At 43.1% G+C, this 13,243-nt stretch overlaps 1 protein-coding gene across 2 annotated transcripts in view; it reads right to left on the bottom strand.

Annotated features, from left to right (window-relative positions):
* Nucleotides 1-13,243, bottom strand: part of LOC144145438 (arylsulfatase B-like) — a 54,595-nt gene that overhangs the window by 380 nt on the left and 40,972 nt on the right. For both annotated transcript variants that reach the window (XM_077677059.1, XM_077677058.1), the window contains 3 exons: nucleotides 10,512-10,805; nucleotides 5,265-5,535; nucleotides 2,130-2,307 (listed from right to left, as the gene is read on the bottom strand). In XM_077677059.1, coding sequence (XP_077533185.1) covers nucleotides 2,130-2,307; nucleotides 5,265-5,535; nucleotides 10,512-10,805 — 743 coding nt within the window. The remainder of the gene's footprint in view (nucleotides 1-2,129; nucleotides 2,308-5,264; nucleotides 5,536-10,511; nucleotides 10,806-13,243) is intronic.

The following is a 13,243-nucleotide window of genomic DNA, read 5'->3' on the forward strand; positions in this document are numbered from 1 at the left end:
GAAAATTTGGCAATTAACACTATGAAGCCAACTATTTCTACCACTGCAGCGTAACCATTACAGTGGCTAAAGTTATTTTTTCATTTATTTAGTATTACCGTGCAGGCCCATTTGCAGGGAATTGAGTAATCGGGGTTACAAGGGCTGCGTTTCGAGGTAGAATTTTAAGATAACACCAAATTTCGAATGAACGCAAACTGAGCAACATTGGCACGTTATTAGTCAAAATACAGCAAAATAATATAATGCACAAAAACGTCCCTTATATGTACACGTAGAGACCGATTTGCAGGATAATATCCAACGTCGATTGAACAAAAACTGAGCACCAAATAACACGGTATATGTCGCTACAGAGCAAAACAAGTAATGCAGAAAAAGGCTCACTTCTCGTCGCACATGGAAAAGTTTTATAGAAAAAGAGTAAAATATGCGGAATTACTAGTCAGAAGAAAACCCCTGGAACACACCTAACCGACATTTATACAGCTAGACAGTTACACATTATATTGTTCTATTTTTAAAAAAAACTTGGGGTAGTAAAAATCGATAAAGACGATGAAACACAGAACATTATGTCGCACGTATAAGGATATTTTAAAATGGAAAAAGCGTGCCGGGAAAGAGAAAGGGCATATTGTGCTACCAAACGACACATGATCTTAATATGGAAGCGGGAGGAAATAGATTATAACAAATTATTTTAGACACATTTAAACTATACTCAAGGTGGAAAAAAAGACGCCTCGCAAACAGTCTTGACTTTTTTATGAAGGAAAGCAAGAGTGCAGACGTTGTGGAAATTTGTAGGAGTCTGATTGAGATGCGCTATCATTCGGGAAATCGTTCCACAAACGGATAACGCGAGGAAGAGCTGATGAGTTGAAGGCATGGGTTGAGCCGTATAATCACATGATTCTTTAATATGCAACATGTGGGATGTGACTCGTTGAAAATAAGATAGAAATGCGGCTCGTTAAAAATAAGACAGACATAAAGTTTGGCAGTCAAGAAAACCTCGGAAAGCAAAGGGGAGAATATGGTAGGGCATTGAAAGAGATCAAGAATTTGGAAAGAAAGAAAGTGGAGAAAGTGCCATAGGAAGCTTAAGAGGGTTCAACGCTGTGCGACCACTCTCGACATGTCGTAGACACTCGTGTCACGGCCCGGGGGTTAAAAAGAAGGTCCCCTTCACCCCGAGAAGTCCGAGTGGCACTGGCTACCACCCCCAAGCACATGAAGAAAATTACATTGACATAAATACCCCAGAAAGTGGAGGGGAAAAATAGCCCCGCCGGTAGCGTAGTGGTTATCGCACCAGACCGGTATTCTGGAGGTCGTGGGTTCGGATCGCACCTGGCGGGAATTTGTTCTCCACTTTCTTTCTTTCCAAATTCTTTATCTCTTTCAATGCCCTCCCATATTCTCCCCTTTGCTTTCTGAGGTTTTCTTGACTGCCAAACATTATTTCTGTCTTATTTTCAACGAGCCCCTCATTTCCTACCCTGATTCGCTATATATATATATATATATATATATATATATATATATATATATATATATATATATATATATGTATTTATGTTAAGGTATTTTTGTCTCCTGTACTTAGGGTGGTAGCCTTAACATACCATAACATAACCTTAACATAAATACCCGATAACTGGTGGGGAAACAGCCCCGCCGGTAGCGTAGTGTTTATCGCACCAGACCGGTATTCTGGAGGTCGTGGGTTCGGATCCCACCCGGCGGGCATTTTTGCACCAATTTCTTTCTGACTCAAAAAATTCGTCATCTGTTTCTATGATCCACCACAACCTCCCCTTTGCTTTCTGAGGTTTTCTTCACTGCCAACCCTTATTCTCTCTATTTATATATACATATATATATATATATATATATATATATATATATATATATATATATATATATATATATTACTTTTCAACACAATTTTGTACACTGAGGAAATATTCTGCCAATTGATTGCAAGAAACGAGTTCGCTCAAGTTAATTTGACTTATTAAAATAACATTGCCTCTTAATTTGCTCCTTGGCCCTATGCACAATAACGAGTAAACTCTACATAAACGACTCCTATCCTACGCGTTATGGTGCTCAAGCTTTACCTTTGGGTGAGTGCTGGCCAGGTTGTTCAGCTCACACGGATCTTTCGACAGGTCAAATAGGTACGGTGGTTGACCGCTGACGAAATTTGAGTCCTCCTCTTCTTCCTTACCGCAATCTACTGCGGCACGCTGACGCCAGTCTTGTGGGAACTTGAGGTCGTTGACGCCATAAAAGCTCCTGTATTTGTTTGAAAAGTATCCGCATTTAGTTCGGCCAATTTCCTGACACGCTGAAAGCTAATGATTATTTCATGCAGAGAGTATTCACATTAATGCGACATTGAAGTGCAGTGTACCTGGACTGCTAACCGGCGAGATCACTCCAACCACATAGAACTAACAACAACAAAAAAAAATTCGCGTTTGTTTGCCGTGAAGTGTCTTTAGCGAAAGCATTGTTCTTCAGCGGGTTGGTGGCTTTCGGGGTGGGGAACTCTGGTATTTGTAGTTTTTTCGCTTGGCACAAAACACCCCTACTATACCTTATGAAAGGGAAAGTACCGGCTTTTTTTCTACGGTACCATTAGCACTACTATTTGGGAGATCTGAACATAAAGTAAGCATTTCGGTTGGGCGGGGGATTACCAGGCTACAGCCGGCAGTTTCTTTGTGCCCCTAGTACAAATTATAGGTCACTAGTGCAAGTTATAGGCTTTCTCTTGGAGGGTTCCACTATACTGATAACCGATTAAGTCCGCAGTGCAATACACTTCTAATAGATGTTAAAATATTTTATGGGGAACATTCACAGAACTACTGTAAACCTCCAAAAATCCCAGAAATATTTCCAGGGTATGAATCTCGGCAAGGCTGAAAGCGAAGCTTATTAGGGACGTTCCCGGTTACTTTTCAGCTTTTGCGCCTAGAAAAAAATTATTACAGTGTCCCATTGGGTTCCTTGCGAACCACATAGCATGTTTTGCTGTTACCTCACATCGCATCATGTGCGTTCTTTGTTACTGTTATTCAAGCAGCGAATATAACTGGTCCCCTATTTTTGTAAACCTACAGCAGTTTTCATAGCAGGTTGTTCCCTACTGGTACATATTATTCTTATGGTTAGTTAAGCATAACATAGTTTTGGTTCCCGGCCGGCACCGTAGAGATAACTAACATGTTCAAAATACACCAAACTGCGTTAATTCGAACTCGGTTACAATACAAAACAATACAATACAATTTTATTTTCCAGAACCCATACAGAACTGGATGGTCTCCTGGGCTAAAAGCTAGGCGTCGAGCTTGACAGGGCCCAGGAGGCCCTGTCATGGTTAATTGGGAAAAGACTCCCTGGTCCCGGTGCAGAACTGTATATTTCAATGGGGGAAAACTCCGGATAATTTCAAAAAGTCGGTATCAAGAACCGTTAATTCGAAATGGGAACCCCTGGCTTTCATCGCTCCCCACAGAAGAAGTCGGCCCAAAGTGACTACAATGGGTTGCGAATCCACACAAAACAAAATTTACAAGTGAGGCAAAACAAGGGAACAAAAAATAGCAGCGTAGCGCATGCGCTACACAGCTGTGAAAGCATGTTTTACTTCCCCAGTGGCCGCCGTATCGCCAGAGCCATTCGCGGTTCGAGCTCCATAAACATTATTTACGATATCACCTGCCACAATCGTGCAGCAGGGCGTAATTCACGATAACGAGTCCAAAGGTGGCTTCCTTGTGTTCGGCCCGCCCAGTGTGGCGCGATGTCTTTTAAATCTAGCACCCGCAAGGTAATTGGCCGCTCCTACCAAGGACCCCTATAATTTAGCTCTACAAATACGGCCGAATTATTGGGTTATTTTACGTTACAGCTTATATGTGCTGGTTCATGGCTTTTATTTATTATTCCTCGCCTGAACCCGTATACTTGCAGTGGCAGTGAGATGTCATGAGAGGGTCCAATGTGTTGAGGCTCGGTTAGGTAAAACTATTTGACGTAGGAACAAACTTCCTTCTTTCTGAAGTGTAGCGAAGAATTCACATCGCTTTTTTTCATTATAGGGACGTTTTCACAATGGAGACGCGGTATCACGGGATCCGTGCGCACCCCTACGTATAGCAAGTAAAAGCAACAGTGGTCATCCCGTGGCTACCAAGGGCGTGCCGTGTGTTGTGCAGGTACCGACACCTGCTCTTCGGGTGTTAGTTTTGCTATTGCCCGGCTCTACTGTGCAACCATTTCTCTGCCTGAGGGCAAGTCCTGAATATTTCTGCAGTTTCTTAGTCTCTAGGGTTCCGGGAATCGCCAACTTTTTGAAGAGTATCCCTCAGATTCATGTAATCGCAAATTCAGAAATGGACCAAAATCGGTACCTAAACCTTTTTTGGACCGAGATGGGAGCTATCAGGAAGACCACGGACGTACTTCAAAGTAGGTCTATTTGAAAATTACTGTAACAGCAGCAGAGCCATATTCTGTGAAACTCGAAGAGTAAACCAGAGAAAACGTTATGCTAATGGGCTAGAAAACAGGTCTGAAAACAGGTTAGAAAAAAGGGCGCGCCGTGGACGAGGCTGACCGAGTGCCCAAAATGGTATGTTTAGCACCGAACAGGAATAAGGTACACAAGGTTGACCTTTTAATGAGTACTCAGAGATTTTATAAAAACACAGTGGACGTGGGGTCGGCGGCCGGATTGAAAGTACCCGCTTCAGGTTTAAACTTGTTATATATGTACGCAATAAATATGTTGGAATTTGGGAAAGAGGTTTCTGTGTATTTTTGCAGAATCAGTCCCGACAAATTAAAGGAATACTCAACCTTTTGCATACCGCGCAAGCATAGCGTAATTAAACATAGGCATTGACTGTTGTGGAGCTTTAGGAATACAGTATGCGTGAACACACCATAAAGGCTTACAAAAAAACGTCATGCATTCCATGCCATTTTTAGGGTTTGGTGTAAATTATTGGTGACATTGATAACAAAGATACCTCTGCAATAGCGTAGTTCTACACCCCCTTAGGTATGCTAATATGTCGCCGTTAAATAAATCTACATGATACCTTAAAATACAGTGCAAAAGGGGTACCAATGTATCTGGACTTCCGGTACTGCCCAGCCTTGTTGCAACCCAACAGTTTAAACCTTTAGAAGTTGAACCATTATGCGTTTAATTAAACTGAGTGCAGAATAATTACCTCAGTACGTGAGCAACGGTTGAGTTCGCCGTGAGCTCATCGAGGTCGTTATATGGCCGTGGATTTCCGGTTGTCTTATACCGACCGTCATACTGCCCGTCCTCTTGATGTCCTAGTACAATCTTGTGGTTTCTGTCGCGAAGCGCAGCTGTTTTGTCCACAGGGTCAATGTTGTACAACATCTCAGTTCGCGGGGACGGCAAGTCCAAAGAAAGATGGCGCCACATGTCTATTCCATCCAGGTGGCCTCCCAGCTTGTCTGGATAACCACCTACGAACGAACAGCGGGGAAATTGTGAATGGAAACTTCGGTATCTGCATACATAGCCAGGGTAAAAAATCATCAAAACGGAAACTTATAAACTCGATAAACCGGACAATTTGATTTTAGTTTCCCTTTTTTGCTTGTTTCAAATGTCTGAGGAAAACGCGCGACAACCTTAACCCCATTTAGTGCAACAGCTGGAAATATTTTAAATAATTATTTCATGAAACAATTTTTAACGGTATTTTTTTAAACAACTTAACGTGTACGAATACCATGGGGAAAGACTTTATGTCGAACAATAATTTTGTATTCGAAGGATGCAGCTGCCTATCACTGACGTCTTTTATTAACGCTAAGACCTACGGATGAGAACTTTGTAATTTTGCAGCCTTTTAAATAATGCTACCGAACCCCCTAGAGGGTTTTTATTTTTGTAATTTGGGCAATTGAATGGCTGGATGCATTAATGAAGTTCTAAAACTACCCACGTTAATTTTCGCACTCTACGCGTGAGGTTGTGAGAAAATGTGAATGATACTCCGTATTTCAACTACCGCTGTGCGGGTGATGCGGTTGGGGTCATAAGGCGGAGAAACAGGTGCGGATATACATCCTTTCCGAGAAAGGCATACGGCGACGACAATATTTACTACAGTTTAATAGCATATTTCTTGTCTTCTACGTCGTCGGGAGCTTATTTTGATTTGACCTAATGTAAATATAAACTTCTTGTGCAGTGTAATAAATACTAAGAGTTGCTTTAGCAAACCATCGCAACATCATTATTTGTGGAATTCTTTTGCATACTTTGTCGTATCTTCGTATAAGCTGCTTGGGATTTCAGTAAAGAAATTTTCGATTAGGAGAAGAAATACCGCGTGGAGAACTATTTCGTAACAGTCACGCTTAGCAACGCTTTTTTTGAAGCACTTAGTTTTGTTCACTTGCATTCAGAAGGAAAGAAGTTATGGCCAAACTTTGAATTTGCATTTTTAAAGGAAATACCCTATGAAGCTTTTCCTTGTTATTCCATCGTATGCAATAAATAATCTTCTTTTAAGACTTGAACTGCCGAATCGACCCATGACTACATTTAAGAAAAATTGATCGGTTGATTGATTGATATATTTATTGATTGATTGATTGATTAATTATTTATTTAATAATTGATTAATTGATTGGTTGATTGATTTATTAATTATTTATTTAATAATTGATTAATTGGTTGGTTGATTGATTGATTGATTGATTGATTGATTGATTGATTGATTGATTGATTGATTGATTGATTGATTGGCTGATTGATTGATTGATCGATGGATCGATCGATCGATCGACTGATTGATTGGTTGATTGATCGATCGATCGATTGATTGATTGATTGATTGATTGATTGATTGATTGATTGATTGATTGATTTATTGATTGATTGATTGAGTGAGTGAGTGAGTGAGTGAGTGAGTGAGTGAGTGAGTGAGTGAGTGAGTGAGTGAGTGAGTGAGTGAGTGAATGACTGTAATGTGTAGCGCGCCGATGCAAGGCAGGCGATGAGGCGCGCCGTAGTGGAGGGTTCCGGAATAATTTTGACCTCCTGGGGATCTTCAACGTGTGCCGAAATCTCGAACACACAGGCGTTTGTGCTTTCCGCCGCCATCAGAAAAGCGGCCGCTACTTCCGGGAATCCAGCCCGCGACTTCATGCTCAGAAGGCAACGCCTTAGTCACTGAGCCACCGCAGCGGGTAAATTCAGAAAAATTACTCTGCTGAAGTCTGTGCAGTTACTTAAGGCAGCCTGATTTGTTCTTATAAAATCCAGCCAAATGCAGATATCCGGCATGTCCCACAAGATTTTTTGAATATAAATCAGTATCTGAGCCCTTCTATACACCAAGAAGATTCTCAGAAGCTTCAAGAGGAGGGCGCAATAGGTGGATTCATTAGTCAGAAGAATGCAGTGATGCTTATTATATTTACTAAGGCGACATTTGTGCGCACCGCGAACAGCAGTCTTCTCGGTCACGGCGCGTATCTGCTGCGCCTCAGGAAGTCATCGTGTGATCAGCAAAACCATCGGGACGTGCGCTACTCTGCTGGTATCCCTCAGGGCATCAGCGCTGCCAGAGAATGTTGTTGGCAATCGTGTTTGATACTCCCGCGCAACTGTCACGTGGCTAACATGAGTGACAAACAGACCAGCGACCCTGGAAAGTGTGAGGAGGTGGGTGTGAGACAGACGACGCGCTCACTCTCAATGTCTCGTACGACGCTCCTCTCCCTTTTCGCTTTCTGCTTTCGCTGCTTCGTTGGCTCACTCGGTTACGCGGACGGCAACGGTCCCCTACGGCGCCGCCGTCCCGAAACCCAGGTTCCGGGTGCCAAAGGACTGCGCCCCAAAAAGCACGCGTCCTACAGCCGGGGACCCCACCACATATGAAGCAGGCAGAGGGATCCCACACGTGTCATTGCTTTGTACAGAAATCCCAGACGCACCCACGTGTAATTTCCTGGGATATTCCCAACGCTCTCCTGGGATATTCCCGATAACATTGCGCTTAACGTGGCGCTTTGAGGTCTTGCCTATTTACCAGGTAAAGGCAATTTGGCGTGTAATGTATATCAACGCCATGGTGTGTTAGGCGTTTCAGATTGGGCTTAGCGATAGGGCTAGTTAAGGTGAGCAAAACGCTGGTTCAGCAAAATGAGGGTAATGCTTTTCCTTTATTCTCTATTTTCTAGCAGGAGGCACAGCGCTACGCTTATCGTTATTAGGACGTTCACATGACTCTGCGTGTTGAAGTATAATAGCCTTGCCGTTGTTTGAGGCGTCGTCAACGCAACGTTAGGACAAAAAGTCAAGCCCCACAAGGCCAATAGCACAAAACCGCGGAGTAGTATTGGCAAACGCCTACTTCTAATTTTTTTATTGTTTTGTGCGAGTCTCTATAGGAACACAGTTATTCGTACCCGTTTAGCAAAATGCAACCAAATCTATCATCGGCGCAACAATCAAGCGTGGCTCATGTCGCTTTGTGCTGCAGTAACTGCCGTACCGTTATGAAATGTGAAACAATTATCATGTCAGTTGCCTGAAACTAAGCACTAGCGAAAACAGAACATGCTGTGCCAATACACTGCAGTTACCTTGTCTCAAAACTACAAAACTTTACTCGAAGCGGAAAACTCAAAGGCGCCCTCAGAGCTTTTTGTTCGTCGTAAAACTCAGGAAAAGTGCTTAGGTCTTTTCTTAGGTTGGTCCGACGGTGAAGAGATGTAGCAGTGATCTCCCAGCTTTTCAGCAAGACATAAATGTACACTTCGATGTCAAAACGTGCTACGTTTACAGCCGGCCGCTCATAATGACATGGATATTCTGCACAACGTGCGTTGTATCGCTACGGTTCGGGGGCCAATCTTTAACAAGAAGCCAGTCGCCTCACTTCAATTCACTTTCAACACTAATATATCAATTTCAAAATAGTTAAGAAACAAATAAATAAATGTACGTATGTCCACGCGGCGTGGCAAAAAGAGACTCGTACGTCTCTTGGAGAGGCATCTGCCCCGGGAGTACAGATCGGAATGCCGTGGATGCAATAAAAGAAAACAGAACACTGAAAAGCTCTCCCTAGGAACAAGAACTTAACCTCGGGTTCGCCCATATTTTTTGTGATATTAAAATGTATTGAAGATCAATAGTTGTTGAGCAGTTATAGCCAATGTTGTTTACTCTAGCGCACGTAATGCCCAGCTTGACCTGAACATATATTAGAGGAGACCCCCCGGTGTTTGTGGTAACGGTAACGCGAACGCTTGACGCAGATGACTGCTATTTGCGTTTAGGTTTGTTGGGGTGAATTTTTGTACCACTGCTGTTTCGTGGACAGTTTTACGAAGCATTAAGGGATTACTACGCTCCGCTACTTTTGCACAGGCTTCTTTAGGCCTGTCGCTACGAACACTCTCTGTTGAGAGGGAAACCCACAACACACCTGCCTAGTTCTTCACAATTCGTTAGAAAGAACAGACGTGCCACCTTGAATACGCCTTTACCTAGTTTGTAGACGACGGATTCTCTAGAACTAACCGATTTCTTTTTTCTAAACATGGTGTGGTAGACGAAATAGTGGTATAAACGACAGCGTGTTTCCAGCTGCATCAACTGTGTTAAATTACCAGTAATCGAGAAATTCCTCCAGAGGGAGCTACTGCATCACTGGGTTTTCCTGCATCTTTACATGGTCGATTTTATTAAATTCCACGAAAATGGCATACACACGTCTCAAAGAATTTGGTATTGAGAAGTCATTGTTTAACTGGAGTTGCTACCCGGGCGGCGCACGCTTGGGGTGTAGTGCAGCAGTTTGAGATTATTGAGAAGTTTCATGGCAAGGTATTAGGCGAAAAGATCCCTTTATGATCTTGAAATATAACTTGATTCCCTGGAACAAGCTGCCGTTGTTATAATGAAGTAGCTTTAGGAAGCAGGAACGTGATGGGGAGTCATAGAAATCAAAGTGCCTCAGGCCGTTATTCAGCTTCCTCATAGTACCCAGCCACTATTCGCGGGAAACGTTTGCATGCACTGGCTTCAACATGTGTCTACAGTCATCTGGTGTGACGAAAGAGCGTAATCTGCGCCGTTATTATTACGACAACCCATCAGTACTGGCACTCCTGGATGATAATTAAAAAAATTACGAGCGGCGTGCAGGGTGTAAATTGCCGGCCTATGTAGCGTTTTAAGTCACTCGTGCTTGGTGTATTTCGTTTGCTAAGAATCTGAAATGATGATGCCGACTGCCGCATGCTTTCATATATTCCCGCCACCGGTGCCACTCTTCGATACGCCTTTGCCTGCCATATTTTATTCATGGCAACAACAGTAATTATTCGTTCAATGCAACTATTCAACAGTAATGCAACTATTCAACAGTAACTATTCGTTCAACACCATCTCTCATTTCCAGTGAAATGCATACCAGCAGCGCGGTACAGCGTTGGAAGCCAATCCGTGATGTGCATCAGCTGCTTGTACACTCGACGCTTCTTGTTGAGCAGCGGAGACCAGACGAAAGCCGGCACTCGATTTCCGCCTTCCCAAAAGGAAAGCTTGGCTCCGCGGAGGGGCCAGTTGTAGCTTCGAGTAGAGAAAGGGCCAAATGGTGAGCCGCCGTTGTCGCTGCTGAACACCACAATAGTATTGTCGAGCATGTTCTCCTCATGCAGTGCTTCCATTACTTCACCCACGGATTCATCCAGAGTATCCAGTAGAGCTATTGCCAGCAAATGTAAAGCCACATGCGTTATTCCGGCGCAAATATAATCGTAAGTGATTTAGTGAAAATTATCAGCATTAAAGCAGCGCCTGCAAGGCCCACAATTCAAATGTGAGCAGAAGTACTCCCATTCATTGGAATACGTCACAACAAAAATTAGCTGTCGGCACAACATTTTGAACAATCCAAACAAGGTCATATTACAACAATTAAACCATATGGCGCGCAGAAAAGCCGCTTTTTTATGTTGGCGTCATTACCTTCGCGAGGATAAGTGAGGAGACTGTTGATCGAGTCGGGCCGATTGATAAGAGCAACGCGTATTCGTCAACATCTGAACAGGACCTCGTATACTGCCCCGCTCCACTTTTTTAAAGCGGAGCTTTCAGCCTCTTATGTTACGTGTAGTCAACCCAAAATGCATTGTGGAAAAACAAACTTTCTTGTGGTGATGACAATTGTGGTTGGTGTGCAGAACATTTAAATCGCATTCCTTGGCTTGAATAGGACTTTAATCTCGCGCGTTACGAGACTACGTCTATCAATACGTTACGAACTACGTCCAGCGCCATTCGGGCATGGTCGAGGCTGTTTGGATTTAGAGAGCGGTACATGGACGTGAAAACGTATACAGACAACGCACTCGTCCGTCTAACGCTGACGATGATTCACCCCTAGAAAAATCCATAGAATGCACGTATCAGTAAAGTAGTAGAGTGCACAATCGCGGTGCAGTAAATCGCACCGATCAGAAATAGGTGCTCCCTTCTTTGTCGCTTAGTTGGGTGTTGGACTTTTGGTGTTGCACTACTGGTGTTGTTCGGAAAGATTCGTGTTCGTAATCGTTGTGAAGGGCAGTCGATGTTTCTTGGGCGTCGCTTAAGGTTCCGCAGAATGTTCACTTTAATGTGGCTCGAGATGTGGTCAGTTGTATAATGTCATGCAACTGCATAGCAGAAGTTTCGTTCCCCGAGAAATTACCACTGCATGCAAGAACGAGCAAGTAGATTGTTATGTTTTTGTTAACTCTGACTGCAGGCTGTCCGAATGGCGCACACCTCCCCCAAATTAGCTCCCACCGCTAATTAGCGGTGTTTTATTAGCCATACGGATTCTCTTTGTAAATGCAATATCAACCAGTTAAATCAGAATCATGTAACTTTTTTTCGGATAATTCACACATGCTTTGTTTACCGGATATACTAATTACAACTCTCCTAATCGAGTTTTTAAAAAAATTATTGCATTCCTAGAACCCGGTATCTACAAGGTTTATACGCAATAGTACAGATTTCTCAGTTTGAGGAAATAACACTAGAACAACAGAATATGTACAGTACAGCATTTCCAGGAATCAGCGACGCTTTGGCTCATCTATCAGTCGGGAATGCGCTTCAAGTGGCTCCATGTTCGTTCGGAAACCCCGCGCATAGCTAACATTGAACGGACTAGTATCAATGGACATAATTTTGATCGGGATTCCGACGTTGGCACGCCAACCATGCTTACGCTCACGCCGTTGCGGAAGGCTTGCGCTGCACTCGAGTCCCCTACCACAAATTGAATCAGAGTAATTTTAGTGCAGACATCACACACTAAATATTCAATAACGGGATTACTGGAAATAGGCTGGTGCAACCCATCAGCAAGGCAATGTGATTTTCGGTAAAACGTCGTTCGCTAGCAGACAGCGTCGCAGCAAAATAGGTATAATAGGGGTGAGGTGGGGTTGTTCCAAACTTTGTGGTTTCAAATCTGGACGGTATTACAGAAACAAGACTTGTAGTCAAGAAGTTGTGGAAACAATACACGAAAATAATTGGTGACGAAACGTTTTGGCAAAGCTAGCGCTGCCGAGGTGGCGTCTTGATGCACAATGCGGGTAAGGAAAAACGGAAAACCTCAGAATGAATACCAGGTTGCAATACGGTATCAGCACAGAAGATTGGCGGGGGGGGGGGGGCTTTATAGCTATGCTTATAGTGTATATTAGTATGCAAGCACACACACGCGCACACACACACCCACACACACAAACACACACATATACAGGGTGTCCAAGCTATCATGCACCAAGATTTACAAAACGAGTAATGGCTTAACTAGAAGAAAACCTGGTGCGTATTGTGTGCAGTACTTTGCAGAAGCGTATAGTATTTTTTTTTGCTTAATGAGACCTAAATAAATATTTGTAATTAATTATCTAACTCGAGAACTACGGTCCTAATCACTCAAGTGTCAATGAGGCACTTGTAGGTACCCACGAGGGGCATTTAACTACGGTATTTTCAGCGACGAATTGCGTACTCATTTATTCTGTCTGATAAAGAAAACCCGCGAAATATGAAATATATATGTTTGTATGCGCGTGTTGTGTGTGGTGGAATGTATATTTGGGTGCGGAACAGTGTGACATTTCATAAGTAAGAAACGCT

This window comes from Haemaphysalis longicornis, unplaced genomic scaffold (assembly GCF_048455015.1).
Source record: "Haemaphysalis longicornis isolate Haplotype H1 unplaced genomic scaffold, Haemaphysalis longicornis Haplotype H1 scaffold_7, whole genome shotgun sequence".
Lineage (NCBI taxonomy): Eukaryota > Metazoa > Arthropoda > Arachnida > Ixodida > Ixodidae > Haemaphysalis > Haemaphysalis longicornis.